General features: G+C 29.5%; 1 protein-coding gene across 5 annotated transcripts in view; it reads right to left on the bottom strand.

The window, feature by feature from the left end:
• The window catches only part of wgn (Tumor necrosis factor receptor superfamily member wengen), a 240,361-nt gene that overhangs the window by 18,031 nt on the left and 197,319 nt on the right, over positions 1–25,011 (bottom strand). For 2 of the 5 annotated variants that reach the window (XM_076417813.1, XM_076417814.1), the window contains one exon: positions 14,310–14,471. In XM_076417813.1, coding sequence (XP_076273928.1) covers positions 14,310–14,471 — 162 coding nt within the window. Of the gene's footprint in view, positions 1–7,109; positions 9,242–11,918; positions 14,472–25,011 lie in introns of those variants that run through there. The other 3 variants (XR_013007693.1, XR_013007695.1, XR_013007694.1) reach the window with 3 other exon arrangements.

Consider the following 25,011-nt stretch of genomic DNA (forward strand, 5'->3'; position numbering starts at 1 on the left):
TGCATTTGAGTTAGAGGCTAGAATTAGGGATGCAGAAAAATATTGATATATCGATATTTTTTAGCCGATATTTTTATATATTTTCAAAATAAATTAAACTAAAATTTTTAATAAACCTTTAAAATTAAGTTCCAATTTTAATCAAAAATTTAAATAAAAATATAGAATATTAAGTATTAATAATTAATAAAATATTAATTTAAAGAAAACATTTTTAAGGCTAATATTTCACTATTTCTATTTTTTCTTAACAATATCGATATATTTTTTTGTAAAATATCGATATTTTTATATTTATTGCAAAAAAATATCGATATTTATTATCAATATATCTACATTTTTCAAAAATCGATATTTCGAAATATCATTTAACATATCAATCCTTTGCATTTTAAGGGCAACGTATATTCCAATTTCAGAAAACATGAATAAAATAAATTTGCTATGAAGTGTGAAGGAAGTGGAATTTCTGATGTTAAACTCTTATTGTGTCTATGGTAATATATGTAGTTGTAATTTCTCTAGGTATTTAAAAAAACCTTCATAAAAAATTAAACATTGGAACAAATGGTATCCCGAAGAGGCTGTTCTGGTGAATACTATGGGTGGATTAGAGCTTTCCATACAAGCTATGATTGAACATACTCATGTTCCAAAATCACTTGGTAGCATTTTTACGTTCATAACGACAGTTTGCCTGGATGATTTAGTTAGCTTTGAATTTTCGAATTAGTTCTTTCATCTACGTTAACGTATTGTAATAAGTATACATTAAAAATCATCGTGGTTTGGAGATTCGGCTGCTTTCGGAACTATTCGTATATTCGTCGGCGCAATCTACTCGCCGCAAGCCAAAATGCTAAAAGTCGATGTTGCCAAATTGACAGTTAGGCTATTTGCTTTATGGATGTATTTTATTTTAGAAAAATAATATATTTAAGAAGACTTTATGACATTAATTTTTATATTTTGTTTTGAAAAAAAATAGAGATACGTTTTTTTAGTATTTAGTACAATATATAGTCTTGTCCTTAGATTTGGCAACACTGCATGGTATTGCAAGCCAAACGTTTCTCAAAAGAAATGGCGATGTACCGCATTGCTTTGATTAAACGTTGGGCATTTATTTGCTTCACTATTAAAGCGTTTGATATCACATTTTTAAAGTTATATTGTGAAATTCCTTTTTACTTAAAAAGAAGACCTTTTAATTTAACATTTCAGCGTTTTAACAGGATTACATATATGGAGAGTGAATCAGGTAGGTTTAGTTTCCGTTGTTACAAATAGGATAAATTAATTAATTGACTTCAATTTTGCAGTGAAAATAAATTAATGTGATTATTAAATACGTTAATTTACATAAACTTAATGTCAAGTTTGTAATATGACATACTTAGTAACAAGAGAAAGAAATATTTTACCGTCAGCTTGCTGAACAACTAAAACCTATCACAAGAAGGATCATCTGCCTTCTCTGTGTCTCCAATTTAATAGTTTTAGTCTCCATACGAATTTCGGCAGCATCTTTGTCGAATCCATAATATAGATGTTAGACAATCTAATCTATATTTAAGAATTTGTGAGGCTTTCAAAGCCACAGCACGACAAAAGAAAAAAAAATATTGCTTAAAAATCTCTTAGAAAACAAGAAGTCAAGAAGCTTATACACCACTGTATAAGGAGTTATCAACAAGGTAGTATTTTCCATAAAACTATTGATATGATTATTATCTTACGAATCAATTTTAGGTAGGGTACAATAAGTCAAGAAGGGTTACAGGCGAAAAATTAATTTGAGTCTGTCTATATCAGTTTTTTTTGTTAAATTTGTTATAAGACTCAATATTGAAGCAAATACAAGTAGCCAATATGAATTCCAGAATAATATTTAACAACATTGAGTTTTTAGGTATTTGAGTCCTTAATTTCATTAATTATGGTGGTGTTTTTTTAGACGGTAAACCCTTTTTCCATGAAATATATTAACCTTGCCTTTATTTACAAATTTTCTATTGCAACTTTTATTGTATTGTAATTAATTAGTAATTAGTGTGAGAAGTATAAAGGACTGTATCTACAGGAAAGTTGTTATAAAATTTTATTTATATATAATACATCTGTAGTATTGTATATTCAATATGTGGTAATTTAGTAAATAGTTTATGGTATAGTTAAGGTTCATTGTTTTATATACTCTAATTTATAATTTCAAATTAATATTAAATTTTAAAATATATAAATGAATATAATAAATTTAGTAAAAATTTAGTATTATGCTGTATTTATCTTTTTACCTCCTCTAAAATGTTTCGTAAATTAATGTCACGTTCTAATGTTTTTTTTAAAGGTAATTTTTACTATATATACATATGTATGGTATATATAGCTTAATATAAAACTTATGAATATTACCCTTTATTTTAATACGGAGTATATTTTACGCCTCGAAGACGAACACTATGCCGATATCAGAAGTTTGGTTATATATAAGACACAGCCCTTCTTATAACGTCCCAAGCAATACTGAGAATATTTAAATATTTCTGAGGACGCGCGCGCCAGCGCAGTATAGTAAATCTACCGGACCACGATGATTTTTAATGTATCCTATTGTAATATATCCATCTGTAACGTTTTACACAATTAATTTATTTAAATAAGTAATCAATGCTACTTTACGCTGTGTTTATATATATTTAAAGCCAGTACTAATAAAAACAATTATGAATAATTCGACATGTTTAGGATATCATCAGCTTGCAATAAACAACATATTATTAAAAGAGTATCGTTTGTAATCTGTTAACATTAACAAGTCCTTTTAAGCATTGTTTTTCTGACATGTAGAGTCGATTACATCCTAATTGTTGGTTGATTTCCATTATACGTATCGAGAATTCGAATGTTGTTTGGTAAATAAATAAGATATATTCTCCGGTTATAAATTGGTGGGTGTAGAATAGAAATAATAAAGAAACAAGCATTACATCTCCAAAATAAGCTGGAAATAAAATAATTTGTTGGATTGAGACCCATATACTTACAACAGGTGAACTGTTCTAGCATATTAGGAGAATGGCATGCTCGCTATGCAGTTTTACTTGCAAATAATGGCCATTCTAATTCTGGAGATTAATATTTACTTAAAGAAGAATGCAGTGTTTACTCTTACTTGCTAAATCCATGTCTGATGCATAAACCTGACTATATTTTAACCACCATATATTCATTTTCTATCTGGGTACATATCACTATACCAGTTGCTTGCATGTGTTCTGATCATTTTACTGATAAATAGGTACAATGTACGTATAATGGATAAAATAATATAAATAATTGAGATAATTGAACTACAACATTGCAATATAAGGTTTTGAGTTACCATTAGTTTTTATAAAGCTAAGTTAGAGGTGGAAATCTGCTTTTTGATCTAACTACCTATAAGGTAGCGTAGGGAACTATTGACTGAAAACGACTATCGACAGTTTAGTAATTGACTAGTTACTACTATCGACTATTTCAGTCGTGAACTTTTAGTTACTATTTTTGGTTCTACTAGTTTCATTCGACTGATTTTTAACGTTTTGGCTCTCTCGTCCTAGCCGCGATCTTGACAAAAATGTATAAAATTGATGCTTACATAGACTTATATGTATATGTATATATATATATAATATATACATATATATAGTTTATATAAATATAGCTATAATATATATAGTTTTATGATTTTTTTGGTAGTTTGCTTGTAAATAACAATATATTATATATTAATATAGCAACATTTTGGAACGATATTTTTCAAGATTGTTAATGTAACAGGGTAAAAAGATTAACATATTTTGGACTGTTTTTATGGCAATAATAGATAATATTTCAAGTACTTTATTTTGGTAAAAAATATTTCCGTTCAATAATAAATAAAGCATTTACGTTATTTAAACAAGCTCTAGTAGATTAGTTTAGCTTTCTATGATTAGATATATGTTTAGTTTATTCATTTAGTATTTATGAAGTATTTATGGTTATTGTACATCTTTAGTTTTTAGGTTTTGTTTAAGTTCTATTGTATTATCTATATTTATTATAGTACATTATTTAAAAATAACAATTAGCATATTCAAATACGATAAAACATTTGTGGGGTATTATTCCATTCCGTAGACAAAATCCATTCCTTTTTACAAATCCACAGAACATTAAAATATAAAAGTAATTCTACTTAGTTTAAAAGGAAATTATTAAATGCATGTTAATAGTATTCAGTGATTATTTCTCACTTCAGTCTCACTTATACTACCGTTGGTAAATATAGACACATATAAAATTAACCGCTCCAAGCAATTATCTCCGTCCTTTCCTCTCTTACAGTTTATATAGGAAAGGGTTCGTACATCTTCGTCTGACCTCACGAATGGACAAAAAACAGTCGAACTGTGCATTTGACTGAAAATAGTAATTACTATAATAGTAATTACTATTTTCAGTCGCTAGTTTTTTGACTATCGACGCTACATAAGGACTCAATTATGTTGAGATATGGTTATTGTACTTGCTAGGGAAACCTTTTCAGTCTTGCTCGCATTTTAAGCCTTTATGATTATATTTAAATTAGATTCAATCTTTTATTTATCGTTTCTCAATAATATTCACTATTTCTTGTTCTTATTAACTTAGCCATGATAGAATAAGTGGATTGAAAAAATAGCTGGTTGCTATCAACGCCTACTGTTTTAATGTTCAGCTTACGTATCATATTTACTTGTTTTTAATTCCGCATCTAGGTATTTTTTTCGAAATTTAGAAGTAATAATTACTAATAGATAGGTCTTATAGAGGATATTATAAAATCTATTGAAGTTGAGATAAATTTCTACAACTATAAGTTGGCTTTTATGAAGCTCTCTAGTTCTTTTACAATTAATTAGTGAAAAAAGATAATAAAGTACTTCCTTTATGCAATCATTCGATTCTTATATAACAGTAACATGTCTTCGAAACTGTTAAAACAAAGAACGGTTATTGACAGTTTAACGTTAAAATTTTAAGCGATTCCTGATAGCCCATAATCGAAATGTAAAGAACGCAAAAATATAATCAGAGGATGTAATAAAACCCATGAGATATACGACCGCTACTACAAAGTTTCAATAAATTAGTTACGTGACAAAATTAATATTTTCATTAGTGTGAGCTTAATGCTTTCGGAGTCGATTAGAAAACTTCGTCACGTCGTTTACCTAAATATTTTTGTTCCTATCTTAAAGAAGAAGGCCTGTCGAACGGATTTGACTACATCCACCTGCGGAAGCGATCACTGATTGGTTTTAATGGTTTATTTTCGTCCAAGGTTATATCGACGGATGAAAACATTACCTATACAAACACAAAGCGTTTGAAAAAGCTTATATGCTTATTTCAACTTTCTAGTTTTAATCGGTAATATAATCACATAATATGGAAAATATAAAAAGTTTATTTTAAATGGACGTTTGTGAAACAAAGTTTTCCTTTTTTGTTTTGCCGCTAGGTGGCTAGAAGTATACAAATCGACAGAATAATAAATTTCATGTAATTAATTTTCTGAAAACGTGCTGAAGTAAACACATTTGAACGGGGAAATATTGGGAATATGGAAAATTTCGGCAATAAGAAATATTCAATAATATTTCCTAGAATTTTAAAATGTTTTCAGTAGCATTTCTTAGAATTTTTGTTATATATCTATGTGCCCTTTTCTAGGATATAATGTTTTGAAATAATGCATATTCTCCAAGATAGAAGACTAAAATAAGTCCAAATAGATTTGTAGATTGGATTTTAGACATAATGACTATAAAGCCAACTGAGTAAGACCATTGTTTAACAAAGGTGCAGTACCTACTCCAAATTATTCGTAATTTAAACAGTCTAATAAATAGTCTAAAATAGTGAGTTAATCAATATTTTGACTTGATCTGATACACACACAACACTTTAGTAGAATTTCATCCTCAAAAAGATATTGTAATTAGGAAAATAATAATTACGTCCTGCTTGTTTTGGTGGATTAGGAGTGTCAAAAGATGGAAGATCTTTCACTGGTACATTCAAATTTAATTCAGCTTAAATGGATAATGTACAATTATATACTTAATACTAATAAATATGTTAAGGAAAATATTAAAAATTAAACGATCTTAAATGTAAAATATATTGCACTTTGTTTTTGTTAGATAGTTTTTGTCTTTTGTATTACGAGTATGTATATTTTGTATTTGGTAATATTAAGAAAATGTTTAATTGAAATGTTACCTAATCTTTAAAATTTATTTTATTATATTTAAGTCCATAATGTAACCATAAGAAATCATTTATCACTTAGAATTGTCACATTTATTTTCGTATGAAATGTTATTGTTGTCAATATGTAATATGTTTCATCATGTTCAGTTAAAAGAAACTTATTTACATGCTAATGTATTTAATTTCATTAAAAATATAAAATTCTCTTAATTTTTATGAAAAATGATACTGTGATGAAAAAATATTTTATATTTTTTATAAATAGAAATTGCAAAATTGTTTATCATTTCTATGTATTGTTGCAATATTTACTTAATTTTTTTTATATTTTAAAGTCTCCTTACCAACTAGGGGTTTATCTGGACTGGATCTACAGTTTAACGTGGGCTCCGAACCACGATACTCGGCATTAAGCCTACCGACTAGCCCTAGCAGCATTCGAATCCGCGACTATCGCAACAGTAGGTGGACCGTCCTGTCGCCTTTACTACTGCGCCAACCAAGCCGGCATACTTAAATTATTAATAAAACTAACATAAAATGTATTTTATTACTGTTATGTCATGATTATTATTACCGGAATTCATATTTGGCGACTATCGCGACCTCTTGTGGTAAAACAAATCTAAACTTTCTCATTCTTATGTTTAATGTAAGGCAGCCTTCCGTCTATATTATCTATGTTTTGTGAATATATACCCACTAACATCCAATATCAGTAATCAGTTACTGATTATTTGTGCCATTTGTGCAATCTGAAGTCACAAAACACAAACTTTAATATGTGGTATTAATGAATAAAGTAAATACCAGTTATATAAATTTATTTTCTTTTTTTTTATTTGTTGGTAAACAATTGTTGTTATCAACATGATCATATATATAAAAAAAACAAATATTAATTTGTCAAGCTTCCAGATTTTCCAGCTTCCAGCATTTTCTTTGGGTTACTTAATTATAAAATACGATAGGAATGAAATATTTTATCCCATCATCATTAGACCTAACTCTTCCACCATACCAATTTGGCTAATTAAATGAATTTGCTAATGCAGTGTTTGCTAATAGATAGCGTTAAAATCGAATACCTCTATTAATACGTATTATAACATACTATAACGCGTTTCAAACGTAACAAGTTATATAATACTCATTTTATGAAGGTAGTGTTCTTCATCCTCTCTGTTAAACGTGATTGCGCTATAAATATGGAAATTTCTGAAAATTATATTTTGCTTCTTTAATTTCATTAAGGGAAAATGCAAAATACCATAAAATCATTTGGTGAATATTTGGTTATCTTTATAATTAAAAGTTCCTCAATTTACTATTTTGGTTAACGAAAATATTATCAGAAACTACTCTCTAGTTAAAATAATGTTTAACTTTCATAAACACTGAACTAAGAAAATGACTATTTAAATAGTGAGAACGGTGAACATTTATTTGGAACCTTGAGAACTCACAATCGAGCAAACAATAATGTGCGAAGTCGTAGGAAAAGTAAACAACTAAAATGGAAACCGAAACGTTTACCTAACAAGAAGACGCAATGTAATATTATTCCGATACTTGCGTTCTAATATTATCCAAGAGATTTATACACCACGCAGTGGAATTATGCAGAAAGTGGTAAACAAAAAGCCTTCTTAAAACTCTAATTAGATTCCTATTCGAAAATAATCCTGTTTCAGACTGTTAGACATGGTATCAAGTTTCTCCTTGAAATAAAATCTATGTTAAAATTCGATAATCTGAACAGTGTATTTAAAAACCGTCTGCTTGTGATTTGTAAACATCTGTTTAGACGGTCTTCTGTTTTTTTCGCATTCAAAAACAAGCTCGTTAATTAACTCCACCATAAAAAAAACGAGAAAAATTCCCATATTTAGAAAATGTTTTATTATTAACTTAATGAGTCATGTTTCTCAAAAAAACAAATTTTATTGAATACACGCTACATTAATATAGATCATTATTTCTTAGCTCTTATACCAGCCTATAAGTTTGTTACCTTTAATGTCCATTGGTTTTCCGAAAGTAAATATAGAGATTTAATAATATAATAGAAAAAAGAAATATTACTACGCAACATCAAATTTTATTTCACAATAAACCTCGAATTGTATAATCAGATCAGGATAATCAGTATCAGTATTGAGGGTAAAATTAAAGATACTTCTTCCTCTTTCTCACTTTCTGTTACTAAAATTGTATTTTATAAGACGATAAGACACATTGACTTAAATTCAATATATTCAAAATTTCTGCAAAGAAGTGTAATGGGCCATATATTGTAGCTACTATATACAGCTGATCTACTAACGACAAATATCGTTGAGAATGAATACAACTGTGAAGGAAAACAAGGCGAATCAATTTAAATGAAACAAAATATACCAATGTAACATTATTAGTAAGTTTCAATAATTTCCTCTCCAGGCAGATTATGTAAAATATTTTGGCATACTCCTAAACTGATGCCTAACTTAAAAGACTAAAACTATATAAAATGTATTGGCAAATCCTAGTAAGCCTAAGTTACCATTAGATAACGAGGTATTGCTATACGAATCAATACTTAGAACTATTTGGTTATATGGAATCTAGTTATTGGGCATAGCTAGCAGATCTAGTGTGGCTATAAGTAAATACAACGTGATATCTCTTCAGATCCTTAAGGACTGTAGTTCAAAATATTCCTATTCGGTACTCCGACAGTGTTAGTGCACTCCAATGTGATTGCTAATCATCCAAATATGCGACATAATGCGTAGACTAAATCATTTATTGAAGTGACATATACATGTTAGGTATAGAATAGTTATCATAAGAAATTCTTAGTATCCCCTAGGAAGATTGTTGGACCACTAAAGGTAATAAATGAAATGGAAATATATATTACAGTATGACTTCTTTAAAACCAATAAAACTGATATTAATACTCACCGATCTATTTTTGTGTGCTTCTAAATCTTAAAAATAACTGTAAAAATATCAGATCTTAATTTCAAGGAATTTTGATATTGAATATTGACATGGTTTATATTGGTTCTAAAAGCAGGTTCGGTATTTTTGGTAATTGATAAGTTGCCAATTCCATTGGCAACTAAATAACAAACAGCCGGGAAGAGATATCTCGACCCACCTACTTAAACTTCTAATTAACAAAATTCAATATTTTCTGATTTTTTATCAATAATTCTATCAAGAAGTGTTTATAAAATACTTATAAACTCGTATTTATTATCGGCCTAATTAAATTAAAAGGTTTATTATACATTAGAATATAATAATTGTTATGTTAAGATATAAGACATCCTAATATCTTTCTTCTTCCCTGAAAATCTTACTAATTTCTCCAGAACATATATGCACATAAAAAGGCGTTATAAAGGAAAACGAAATAACTCTTTTCGAATTTTATTTGATTGATTCACCATTAAACCCTAATTTATAATATGAAAAGGAGAAAAAACTACAAATTTGTTAGCTATAGAATAATTATCATAAGAAATTCTTAGTACCCCCTAGGAAAATTGTTGGACCATTAAAGGTAATAAATGAAATTGAAATAAATATTACAGTAGGACTTCTTTAAAACCAATAAAACTGATATTAATACTCCCCGATCTATTTTTGTGTGCTTCTAAATCTTAAAAATAACTGTAAAAATATCGGATCTTAATTTCAAGGAATTTTGATATTGAATATTGACATGGTTTATATTGGTTCTAAAAGCAGGTTCGGTATTTTTGGTAATTGATAAGCTGCCAATTCCATTGGCAACTAAATAACAAACAGCCGGGAAGCGATATCTCTACCCACCTACTTAAACTTCTAATTAACAAAATTCAATATTTTCTTATTTTTTATCAATAATCTATCAAGAAGTATTTAGAACATACTTATAAACTCGTATTTATTATCGGCCTAATTAAATTAAAAGGTTTATTATACATTAGAATATAATAATTGTTATATTAAGACATAAGACATCCTAATATCTTTCTTCTTCCCTGAAAATCTTACTAATTTCTCCAGAACATATATGCACATAAAAAGGCGTTATAAAGGAAAACGAAATAACTCTTTTCGAATTTTATTTGGTTGATTCACCATTAAACCTTAATTTATAATATGAAAAGGAGAAAAAACTACAAATTTGTTAGCTATAGAATAATTATCATAAGAAATTCTTAGTACCCCCTAGGAAGATTGTTGGACCATTAAAGGTAATAAATGAAATTGAAATAAATATTACAGTAGGACTTCTTTAAAACCAATAAAACTGATATTAATACTCCCCGATCTATTTTTGTGTGCTTCTAAATCTTAAAAATAACTGTAAAAATATCGGATCTTAATTTCAAGGAATTTTGATATTGAATATTGACATGGTTTATATTGGTTCTAAAAGCAGGTTCGGTATTTTTGGTAATTGATAAGCTGCCAATTCCATTGGCAACTAAATAACAAACAGCCGGGAAGAGATATCTCTACCCACCTACTTAAACTTCTAATTAACAAAATTCAATATTTTCTTATTTTTTATCAATAATCTATCAAGAAGTATTTAGAACATACTTATAAACTCGTATTTATTATCGGCCTAATTAAATTAAAAGGTTTATTATACATTAGAATATAATAATTGTTATATTAAGACATAAGACATCCTAATATCTTTCTTCTTCCCTGAAAATCTTACTAATTTCTCCAGAACATATATGCACATAAAAAGGCGTTATAAAGGAAAACGAAATAACTCTTTTCGAATTTTATTTGATTGATTCACCATTAAACCCTAATTTATAATATGAAAAGGAGAAAAAACTACAAATTTGTTAGCTATAGAATAATTATCATAAGAAATTCTTAGTACCCCCTAGGAAAATTGTTGGACCATTAAAGGTAATAAATGAAATTGAAATAAATATTACAGTAGGACTTCTTTAAAACCAATAAAACTGATATTAATACTCCCCGATCTATTTTTGTGTGCTTCTAAATCTTAAAAATAACTGTAAAAATATCGGATCTTAATTTCAAGGAATTTTGATATTGAATATTGACATGGTTTATATTGGTTCTAAAAGCAGGTTCGGTATTTTTGGTAATTGATAAGCTGCCAATTCCATTGGCAACTAAATAACAAACAGCCGGGAAGCGATATCTCTACCCACCTACTTAAACTTCTAATTAACAAAATTCAATATTTTCTTATTTTTTATCAATAATCTATCAAGAAGTATTTAGAACATACTTATAAACTCGTATTTATTATCGGCCTAATTAAATTAAAAGGTTTATTATACATTAGAATATAATAATTGTTATATTAAGACATAAGACATCCTAATATCTTTCTTCTTCCCTGAAAATCTTACTAATTTCTCCAGAACATATATGCACATAAAAAGGCGTTATAAAGGAAAACGAAATAACTCTTTTCGAATTTTATTTGGTTGATTCACCATTAAACCTTAATTTATAATATGAAAAGGAGAAAAAACTACAAATTTGTTAGCTATAGAATAATTATCATAAGAAATTCTTAGTACCCCCTAGGAAGATTGTTGGACCATTAAAGGTAATAAATGAAATTGAAATAAATATTACAGTAGGACTTCTTTAAAACCAATAAAACTGATATTAATACTCACCGATCTATTTTTGTGTGCTTCTAAATCTTAAAAATAACTGTAAAAATGTCGGATCTTAATTTCAAGGAATTTTGATATTGAATATTGACATGGTTTATATTGGTTCTAAAAGCAGGTTCGGTATTTTTGGTAATTGATAAGCTGCCAATTCCATTGGCAACTAAATAACAAACAGCCGGGAAGAGATATCTCGACCCACCTACTTAAACTTCTAATTAACAGAATTCAATATTTTCTGATTTTTTATCAATAATTCTATCAAGAAGTGTTTAGAAAATACTTATGAATTCGTATTTATTATCGGCTTAATTAAATTAAAAGGTTAATGATACTTATATGAAGGTTTATAATACATTAGAATATAATAATTGTTATATTAAGACATAAAACATCAAAATATTGTTCTGATATAATAATTACTTATAAATTAATAATTACTTACTTTAACAATAATAGTTTTAATAAAAATAATGGGTTAAAATTATTTTTCTCGCCATTAGAGTTCTTTCATAAAAATCTTACTAATTTCTCCAGAATATATATGCACATAAAAAGGCGTTATAAAGGAAAACGAAAGAGCTCTTTCCGAATTTTATTTGTTTGATTCACCATTAAACTCTAATTAATAATATGAAAAGGAGAAAAAACTACAAATTGGGTGGAATATTTGGGGGAACATAAAGTTAGTGCTTTATTACGAATACAAAGACTGAGGCAGTAATTGCGAGAAGCTACAGTTAACTTGAACTTTATGAGATCACGTGTTGTGTAGGGAAGCAGGCAACTCACACAGTATATTAAAAAGTACTGGGAATTTTTCAATAAAACACAAAATGTTGTTTATTTGTTCAAAGGTATACCACCGCTTTCAAAATAGGCCATTTGACTTCAGAAGTCTCTATTATGACAAGTTTTATTATCAAAAGAAGAAAGAAAAGATTGATCCACTGTCTTACTCGCTCAGGCTTTCGACAAACTGTACTGTACAAAGTACAAAGTGTGTTTTAAAAACTTAATATGAGTCTACCACAATAATATGCACAACTTTTATAATCTTATTTAGCAGAAAGATCATTCAGAATTAAGCGAGAACATGCTTATTCTATAATTGTTGTATAATGATTAAAAAAAATAACAGCAAATGTGCCACAAGGTGAATATACCGACAGAATATTCAGTGATGTCACAAATTATGACTATGAAAGCTTATGGCAATAAATAATAATAAAATCAAACTGAGAGACGCCTTTGGCTCCAGACTCCATTGATAGATTTAACACTTGAACTAAAACTTGGCGCATCTAGCTGAACGATGGTAAATCGATACACATACATTTTACTAACAAACTGAACTCTGAAAAGCATAAATAAATACAGAATTGTCTACATGTTCAAAACTGCTCCTATATAAACAAAACTTGAAACTCTTTTAGATTTACGGTATTCAAATCTGGGGTTGTGTCAGCAAGATCAACATCCAAGTTATCCAATATGTCCAGAATAAAACATTAAGGAATAACGTTGATGAAACCTAGTATTGGTGAAAGAGATACATCCTTAGAGACCTTCAAAATAATATTGTTGACCAAACCATCATCAAATTGATAATGCAAATCCAGTGTAGTTAAGTTACTAGAACACAGAGCGAACTAGTCGGTAAAAGCCTTAGTTCAGAAGTATCACGTATTAATTTAAGTTCAACAAGTAAGGGTTGTTTAAGTGAATAATAAAAGACGTATTCCATTGACAGAAAACCAGTGGCCCGAAGTGGTAATTTGAGTTTCAAAAAGTTAAATAAATTATTGAGGTGATTATTGAGCCTTGTCTTGACATAAAATTCAAGTGTTTTCGTTCTATAAATCGAGACAACTTGAAGAATAGTTTCAGTCACTATCTCCTTCACTTCAGCACTGTTAAATTTAGTTCAAGACTAAATTATTGGCTTCAAGTCTAACATTTCAGGTGAAAACGTTAAAACTCGATTCGCCATAAGACTGAACATGATATATGGCAAACATATATATGGTTAAAATCGATGGTAAATCAATAGGTTCGATAAATTCGCGTCGTTATTAGAAAACACTATAATGACTCTGAAAGATGGAAAAGCAAGAAGCAATATTTTTAAAATTAAGATTGTAATTTTTTATTTTTTATATGAAATATATTTGATAAAAATTCTTTAACAGTTAAATCATACACTGAATATTTATCTCCCTGACTAGTAAAATACAAATCCTTGAAAGAGTGCTGCTTAAAATAGCTCGAGGAAACCGGTCTTATTATTTCTATTTTAGAAACACATGTTGACATTCGTGATTTTTTTCTTCTTCCTCCGTCATTGTTTATACTCACCGCTCAGCAGTTGTTCTAAGTAAACACATCTGCTACTCAGGTAACTAGGGTCTGCTGGCGGCGTGGTACCCCCAAAACCGGTGCCGTTCTGTCCCTCTAGCAGCTCGCATTTTTCCGAAGTCGCTGCCATTAGAGACAGCCGAGTTGACAATTCTTCAACGTCTGTAACAATTAAATTAACTTATTAGAATTATTAAAATATCTCAATATCGATTTATCATTTCATAGCTCAGAATTGCATTTTAAATATAAACAAATAATAAATTATAACTACGTTATTTTCTATTATTAATAAATTTATTTTGTTAAATAAAATATTAATAACACATTTTAAATTTAAGCATTTTTTAGAAACTTTCTGATCTCGAAATTTAGTATAGATCGACGAAATCGGCCTAGCAGATGGAGTATTAACTAACCAAAATATTAAATTATTGTATATTAAGTTTTGCATGTATTTTGATCACATATATGATGAAAATAGTACTAGTAATCCATTTAGTATTATAAAGTTATATATGAGTGTATATATATCTGTTGCTTGGTTTGTACAAATCTGATGTCGAAGCCCATATATACTTATAGAAACGTCTAGAAACCTATGATGATGCCACTCCGTCATATGTCCATATTATCGGTTTTGGTTTAAACAATTCAAAAGTGGTGATTTCGATGTCAGTGACAGAGAATAGCTTGAACGACCAAAAAGTTTTAAGACAATGAATTACAAGACTTATTGTGGATGGAAACGTAACTCAAACTCCCAGGAATTTTTAGACGAGTTATCAATTAATTGTTTCCAGACGATTATATACGTTGAGAGAGATCTAAAAAGATTGAAAATGGCTACCACTTCAATATCGCGGTTGTTGTGACTAGCGTTGAGAAGTAGATCTACTACAATAATTCCGAAGTACGGAAAATCATGTTAGTTCAGAAGAGTAATCCACTTCGAAGCGATTTATGGCAATAAAATACAAATAAAACCCATAAAACCGTTACTGAAGATGTCTACTAATGCCAATTGAGAAAACCGAACGTTGAAATTTGTTGAAAAATAGTTGTTTATTATTGAGAAAAAGACGAGTTACTGAGCGTATTATCAAAAATCGTTCAGAGAGTGATTATCCACGCTCTCACTAAATCTGCGAAAACGAAAAACGTCATACAAAGAAGTTTGGTTTACAAGTAAAACACTTATCAATCCATCAAGGTGCAAGGCTATTGGACGAAGTAAACCGCTCATGAAAGGAACCTCATGGCGTACTCTTCTTGGACTGGACTAAGGACAAAATGTGGCACGATATTTAATATTCAAGGCATTCAAGCATAATATAGTGATGATATATAGTGACAATCATATTTGGAAGACCATTCCAAGTTAAAGTGGGTAATTCTTGAGTGACTAGGAGGTCGATCTAATCTGGTGTTCTGGAAGGTTTCCCACTTGCTTCCATGCTATTTAACATCTATGTGACCGATATTCTTAAAGCTAAAAGAGATCGTTCAAATACATACCCCTCAAACTGCAAGAGCGGCCGAACAGAACAATCTAATGGTTTGAATTTTTGAAACTGTAAATTAATCCACAAAAAACCCAAGCGATAATTTTCCATCCTAAACGATCCCTTATTGAAACTAATTTTTTTATCGAAAAAGTTGCATATCTCGGGCTTCATTTCGACCACTTCTAACCTAGTCAAATCAAATACAATAAGCCACTTCGAAAGGTTGCGGGGCATCGAGAGCACTGTTTCCTCTCCTGTGTAGATCAAGTAAACTATCAGTCTCAGTTAAAATCCTTATATATCAGACTATGGAATGTTCCCGGTTTATTCGTCAAACCCACTAATATAAAAAACGCGAGTCCAAAATTAGTTGTTGATAATTATTCAGTATGTCCTATGGTATGTCAGAAACAACTAAATACATGGAGAAACGGGGCTGCCATTAGTCTCCGAAATCACAAATTCAATCACCGAAGGGTTCATAAAGCAAACTTCTAGTATCGATAATACGTTAATCCGCTCCATTCCGACTCTCCTATCGCAGTGATGTTGCAGCCTTGTACAACAATATACTGATTTGTAAGTAAGAAAAGTCTTCATACTTCATACTTTGAGTTGCTACTTGCTCAGATAGATGCACCTTGGCTCCGCTGGTACATGCTTTTCAAGTATATTGATATAATGATGATTAGATCGCTGTCAAATCAATATCGTTCTTTCGAAGTAGTTTGGTCATTTTACCAGAAACATGTGAAAAAGTTGTATAAAATGATGGAACATACTTTGATTAATATATATCGTAGCAATTTTTCTCAAAATATTAAAAGAACTATTAGAAAAGGGTATAAAACTATTAACATTTATAATTAATGCTATGCTACGAATTAATTACTTCCCTAGTATCTGGAAAGTAGCTAAAATATTAATGATACTTAAACCAGGAAAAATACCAGAAGATGTGACCTCCTACCGACCTATAAGTTTATTACCGATAATCTCGAAAGTTTTCGAAAAATTATACATAAAAAAGCTAAACTATATAATAGAAAAAAGAAAAATTATTCCAGAACATCAGTTTGGCTTTCGCAATAAGCATGGGACTATAGAACAAGTACATAGACTTGTAAACAAAATAAACGCTGACCTAAATGCCAAAAGATATTGTTCGGCTGCTTTCCTAGACATATCTCAGGCTTTTGACAAAGTATGGCATACGGGCTCGCAGGTTAAACTAAAGAAACTTCTCCCTCATCCGGACTATCAGCTACTAAAATCGTATCTCACTGACATACATTTTATTGTAAATCAAGGCGATGAACATACCGAATTAAATCCCATATATTCAGGAGTTCCGCAAGGTAGTGTACTGGGTCCAGTACTGTATCTTCTGTATACGGCTGACCTGCCCACCACAAAAATAACTACTGTGGCAACATATGCAGACGATACAGCAATCTTAGCATCCCTTGAAGATCCAGTCACAGCATCAATAAACCTACAAACCCACCTGGATCAAATACAATTATGGTTGAAGACATGGCGCATTAAAGCCAATGAATTAAAATCCACGCATATAACGTTTACCCAACGTAGAAGAACATGTCCACCAGTGAATATCAATCATCGTCAACTCCCCCAAGCAGAGCATAAACATCTTGGTATGCATTTAGATCGACGCCTAACCTGGAAGAAGCACATACTCTCTAAACGGAAATAACTGGGACTAAAATTATATCAAATGTATTGGCTCATTGGGCGTAAATCCAAGTTATCATTAGATAATAAGGTATTGCTGTATGAGTCTATACTCAAGCCCATTTGGACATATGGAATTCAACTATGGGGTACCGCTAGCAAATTTAATATATCCATCATTCAACGGTTCCAAAATAAGGTGTTGCGTGCCATTGTTGATGCTCCGTACTATATTTCAAATAAAGTGATACAACGCGATATTCCTCTAGAACCTATAACGAGTGTAATTCAACGTGTTTGTGTGAAGTACTTCGAAAGAGTGTCAGTGCATCCCAATGTACAATGTACTGGCTAATCAACTAAATATGTGACGTGATAGTGAAGTGCGTAGACTAAAACGTTTAACACCATCTGATCTGATTACTGGACATATGTAGAATTTAGAACAAGCTTTAGAATAAGACTAATTAATTAAGATAATATTTTATACAGAAGATTGTTTAATGAAGTGATTTTCTACATGCCATGTATATATAATATAGACAGAAGAAATACTTATTGCCAATAAGGCAGATTGTGGACCCACGAAGAGTAATAAAAAAAAGCAATTTTTCTCAATGAATGCCGTTTTAGAGTGAAAATATATTTAGAATACATTCAAATACCAAATATATAAATCATCTATAAAATGGTAAAACAATAAACTTATTACAATAGTTAGTAAAAATTCTGTTTCTCATTCACCAGCTCAAAAATATGTATGAAATCAGTTGATTCAGATATTCTAGTTTAGAAAATATCGACTTCGTTTTATACTTTCAAAGCTCAACGCTTTAGAATTAGTAGATTTTAGAACACAGCATCTAAAAATGAAATTTTGATTTGATGAAGATTGACTCTTGATCGAAATGGATTACATGATATATTAAGTTCTACTGAACCAATTTACTCTCAAGCAAAACTGAAATCTCAATTTGGCGTGAGTCTTTTCAATACATTTTTCTATCATATAAAGTAAAGTTTTAAACAACTGCAATTTGGCGAAGAAAACTTGAATGACTTTTTTACTTTGTACAATAGCAACACTTCTCTAGATGACTTTTTTGGATTCAGCTTACTGGAAGGTTGAAATTGTGTTAACGAAGCCACTCCTTAACCAGCCTGTAACTTTTTGTATCTTAATCTTAATTTTTTTCTCTCATATATTATTTAACATATCTAATAAAAAACGGATAGTAAAGTATTGTTTGGTCATTTTTATTTAACTTAAAAAAGTACCTAATATTCTAGACCTCTAGATTAGTAATATTCAACTTATTCATGAAATTGACTTTCATTTGATTTTTTGACTTTCGGTAAACCAATGTAGTGAAAGAATCGATAAATTGGAAAATTGTTGGAATAAGCGAAATCATTCTGAATGATAACAAATTTTTGCAGTGGGTAGTTAGTTACATTTCATTTTGTCGATAAATAGGCGTCTCGTGAACATCGATTGAATGACGGCTTATTTTCATAAATATAATAAGCGGAGAAATAACATAAGTACCAATTGATTGATGAATAAACTGTGGTATCGGACATATCCAACAAACAACATTGAAATCCTCGTGACGACGATTTATTTATTGAACTATATTTGTACTCGAGCCAATGTCGGAAACCCACTTAATCCACGGGCCGAAATCCCATGCTCATGTGCATGCCTCACCATTTATGTAACGACATGTGTACAGTTGAAATCTAATCAGAATCATTCAACGCCGAAACTTTTGACGCACACCGGAACGAGCTAATTGGAAACTGTAACGAATTTAAACATCCTAAATGCGCTTTTTATTCGAGAATCGAACACTGATTCGTAATCTTTCAATGGGCCCCGTGCAGGATCCCATTTGAAACGTCAATAAACAATACTTTAACGTTTTCCAACCGTTTAATTGACTTCCGATTGTTTTTAGATAAATTAAATAAATTAAAGAAATCTACATATAGTCTATTCAAAGTTTATTTTTATATGCGTCATGAATATGTTTAATGTATTGCCTGTCGCGATTTGTAAATTCGTTTTAGAATCAGACAATATTTTCCTTCTCATTTTGTTCTAGTTAAAAAGAGACACAATATTCTCTGATTAGTTCGAACACGAAAACGAATGAGCCTGTCAAAGTCGCCCGGTTGCCAGACGTACGCAAAATTATTCAAAATATTAGTTATATTTACTATAGGTTATAAACGGTTATAATTCGATAAATCGATTTTTTAAAAAATATACAGATTTATCGATTTAAATATATATTTAAAAATTATCTATTATATATCGAAATCGATATATCGGCGGAAAAAATATCGATAAATTTACAAAAAATTATATCGATATTTTTAAGGAAAAATAAAAATAGTCAAATATTAGCCTAAAGATATATATATATATATATATATATATATATATATATATATATATATATATATATATATATATATATATATTTTCTAAAACTCCTAAATAGTAACAATATCTTTCTAAAACAACATCGTTTTTTAAAAATTATAAAAATATTGAAAAATATCGGCTAAAAAAATACCGATATATCGATATATCTTTATTAATCCCAAAATAAAACATCGTTCGAACGATTGCCTTAAAAGGGAAAAATAACTCAATTTAATAAATTTTTAAAAATGTGGTGTTGGTTAATTGGTACATAATAATGTGAGGTTTAAGCAAAATCTAAAACCGATGTGGATCTATGGAATCTAATTATGGAGATGTTCCGTGAAACGTAATGATTTTTTTCAGACGAAAGTTCTAGGCGTCTTCGTAAATGCAAATCGATATTATAGGAATGACTACTTATACCACGTTACTCAGGAATTAAGAGAACCGCAAATAAAGTTGAGGAGAGACTCCATTGTCATATTAATACCGAAGTATTGTAACTTTTGAATAATACTTGAGCAGGTTACAAGCACAAAAGAATCAAATCATTTGACCTTGTAGTGCAATGAAGTGTATTTAGGTAACGAAATGAAAGTAACGAAGAAGTATTGTTAATTAATACATTTTTATTACTATAGGGATTAAGTTCTCTAACTAGGTTCTCCTAGATATATAACTCGTTTTTAAGTTATAAAATAAACTGAAGGTTAGTCTGCACTGACTAGTAAAAATGTATTAATAACAAAATGCTTGCAATTCCATACCAATATCTAACACTCCTAATATGCTTATCTTGCCGGAATTTTTTAAGATTTTTATACACTTTTTTAGCGATTGGATAATTAATAAACGTGATTCATCTTACACATTCAAACTTCCAGAATGAAAGCAAAAATGAGATGAGATGAAAATGAAATATATACAAAGAAAAAATGAAATGAAATCATTTTAATGAAGTAATTCCGCATATTATATCAGTTTTCTAAATAACAATAAGAATCATAAGATATCACTAAAAGTAATTAAACAATTTGTTCATAAGTTGCTCTCTTTATCAAATGGTGCTGTCAATTGAAACATATTTGATTTCGCATAAAACATTTTCACTCATGAATACCATTTCGGTAATAGATTTTCCATAAGAGAAGATTTCCATTCCAAGATATCGGTCAGTCAACATAAAATCTTCAACCTCGTATCTTCAGTTTAGTATCAGTAAAGATATATTCATAATAATAGTAAATAAAAAAAAGAAAGAATCTTTTTTTTAGAGAAATTTGTTTATTGTACCGCATATCTTCAACAAGGATATAAGGATATAAAGATATTAAATCCGCAGTATCCTTTTGTATCGCTGTTCAACAAGTGGACTCTTCTTACCATCAAATAAAGATTATTTTTAAGTAAATTAAATTCATTTTTGTTTTAAAACCCTTCATATTTAATAACTTCTATAAGTATACGACTTTAATATAAAAGGCAAAGATTTTAAATACAGAAAACAATAATGTAGGAAATTGAACGAAAAAATTATATAGAATAAACCAATAGCAATTAGTTATATTTATCAGGTCGAATTACTGAATGAAAACTAAATGAAACAAAATAACTATTAAGTTTGCTATAACTATTTTGGGGTCTCGTTTTTATCAACTGGGATTTATCTGGATCTGCTGCCTGATGTTGTCTTCGAACTATAGTTTTCGACATTAACCTTAGATGACAGTAAAAGGATCCCGGCGTGCGTGTGCGTGTTGATTGGCCAGAATTGTTTGTGCGCATTTATTTTGAACTAGCTTAACATATTTCACAACCTCGCATTTTTGTTTACAAGAATTGAGGTTAGAAAGTAATTTTTAGGTTACGGGAACCAGGTTACAAAGGCTCTTATGATCACGGCATGTTACATAGAATATTCAAGACAAAAGAAAAATAAACAATCTGGAACTTAGAGCCCTAATGAAAGAAGAAATGAGAAAAAATATTCATGAAACAAACAAAACTAAATTTATGCCGCGGTGAATGTGCATGTGCAAAAGACGACCTGACGAAGTTAATTTTTAAATAATTTGTATAAGTATGTGCTACTTTTACTGTATGAACAATTACTTTATGGTTATGTTATTTTTACAGATATTACTTATACGATGAGGACAGAATGAAAATATGCTCATTGATTTCGAAGAAACGCTGGAATCAACACAAATATGGCGTCCTTGAACCATTTCCTAAAAACAAATATTCTAAAAGGGAATACTAGGGTTTTATTCCATTTATAGCAGTACTCTTTGTTATAGGACATGTTATTTAAATTTTTCTGGACTACTTATATGTTCCAAAGAGTTATATAAACCGAAAGAAATAATAAATCATAAACTTTCAAATCTTATGTTTTTCTTTAAATCTTTTGAAAAATCCGCATAATAAAAAAGTTACAGGTACACTCCTGTGTTCCAAAGTAGTTTACAAAATTTAACATTTTATTAATAATTCATACTTTATACGCTTATTATCGCATTAACTGAGAGCATAACCTAAGAGCATCTTACAAGACCACAAAATATTGAGAATTTAGAAGGGTATCTTAAATGGGCGCATGCGATACAGTGTTTTCGTTTCTAAATTTGCCGCTAGGTGGCTCGAGGTACAAATTTGGTAGCATACCTGAAATTTGACCCTGTCTGCTTTCAGAAGCCTATTCTAAAAAATACGAAGGCGTTGTGTACATGAATTTATATTTGGTGGAAATAATCAAAAAGTTACTGGATATTTTGGACTTTTTGGCAATTCTATGCTTCCTATAGAAACAATATGATTTGTATACAAAGAATTTCGGTTTAATTTTTTTCGACAAAGCTTTTGTTGAAAGCGTCTCTTTCGAATTAGAGCATTTTTTCACATGGCTGATAAAGCAAACGTAAAAAAGTTATAAACTTAGGTGTTAAACCGACTTATTTTGTTAAATGTGTTTTAATGGTTCTTTTTTAGTTAAAATGTTTTTGTTTAAATCTTAAGACATTCCAGATGTTGCGTCCCTGGATGTAGTTCCATTTCAAATAGAATACCCAGCTTTCCTTTCCCTTTTCTGCTCCATGTCAGAAATAGTATTTAGCAATCAATAATGAAAACCTGATGGGAAGCTTTTGTGAGGTCTTAAATTAGAGCTAAAGGGTTTGTAATGTACATTTTACACAGGATAACTACAAACCGAAATGTAGAGGAGCATTGCTTAACAGGGATCCGGTTTACAGTCGTTATTTAAATTGTAAGTCTTCTATAATGTTAATTATATGTAACTAATTTGTAAAATATAAGAAGCTTGCATTTTAGCTGTGGCAGAGAAGAAGGAAAACATTGATCCAAATATGACGCGAAATGTGAGTTGAACAGTGAAGTCATTAAAGTCCGGCAGTATGATAGATGTAATTTGACAAAGCCAGAGACTTTTTTTACTTTGTTAGTAAATGATATCTTGACTCTTCTATTAAGTTCCCAAATTATGCACAAAACTTAACAAGCAGTCTGTCCAATATCTTAAATTACCAAATGCCTGTATTTTTCCAAAACGTTTTGAGCAAGACATTTGAAAATAACTATTCTTCAACATATATATTGTACTGTACTTTGTATTTGGCCGAGCTATATTTAAGATAATATAGAACGTTTCATATTCAATAGTTTATTAAACTTTGTATTTTTAAAAATATAAGTTTTGTGTTAAATCTGTTATATTACGTTTTAATGTATTGTTAGTATAATATATTGTCATTAAACAGAAAATTCTAAGAATTCTCTTCTGAAATAATATTTGGAATGTTAATTTTACATATATTTAAGTAAAAAGAATTTAATATTTTTAGTATTTTAAAACATTTATTGCACTTTTATTTTTACTATTTTTATTACTGCTATTATTATTAATAAAATGTTTTAGATTTCCCTTTACTCATATTGTCAATCGCGCCCTCTTGTGGCAAATGAACGCTAAGCTTTTTCACATGTAATACATGTGAGATACACTTCTAATTCCTTTGTGTTTTGTGTACAAGACCTACTCAACTTGGTTACTGGCGTGACTGGGATAGCGTCTTAGTAAGATGTTATACTCTTGCATTAAACATAAATTTACACTGTCGCCTTGACCACTGCGGCTACCACGCCGCCAACTATTTAAGTGATTAAAACAGCTGAATATTTACGAGTTATTTAACAATTAAAATCGTGTCTTGTAGTCGTGTTCTGCTTACAATAATTTAATAGGCCGTTAAATACACATGTAGATAGTACAACATAACCTATAATAAATTAGCTATAATATATAACGGTATATTAAAATGACAATATGCGAGTATAATTAGAAGTAATGATTTATCGAAAAAACAAACAAGGTCATCACGCTGCTGGTTCGCCAGTTTCGTTCTTCGAATATAACAGTGAGGCAAGATTAGTTCTGCATTTGAGTCAGGTATTCAACTGATCAAAATTCACGTGAACATGTGTACGTTTATGCAAGCATTTTTTTCTTTTATTCTGCTGGACACGCCCGAATCAAATTCGTAATCGTTTATCAATGAAAACAAAAAAAAACAACAATTTCTGACCTCATGAAAGAACTGATTGTTATGTAATCAATACTGTGAACAGTCAGAAAATTGTTAGGTGTGTCTTGAATATCACGAAGAAGATTTTGTTGTGAGTGTCCAGCGTTCAGGAAAACAAATAACTATTGAATAATTATTTTAGTATTGTAGATTTAAATATACTAACCGTTCTGAATAACAATGGCTTGGAGACATTTTTTAAAAAATTTTAAAGCACGTGGTACATTTATTACAACTAGTTGTTGTCTACAAATATCTAATAATTTTCCTTTAATAATGTTTTTAAAACCCCGACCTAAAATTAATTAACATTTGATGAATGTACTCCCACTGGTGTATTCCACATGGGTTTAAAAACGGTAAGGTTTTCACAAATAATTATTTTAATTAATGGGGTTTTAGTCTCATCAATAACTGTTGAGTTTCTAGTTGTCCACTGTTGTCGAGCAGTTTAACAC

This window comes from Rhynchophorus ferrugineus, unplaced genomic scaffold (genome assembly GCF_030347505.1).
Source record: "Rhynchophorus ferrugineus isolate W39M unplaced genomic scaffold, kcgeb_rfMv2 rfM11, whole genome shotgun sequence".
Taxonomy (NCBI): domain Eukaryota; kingdom Metazoa; phylum Arthropoda; class Insecta; order Coleoptera; family Curculionidae; genus Rhynchophorus; species Rhynchophorus ferrugineus.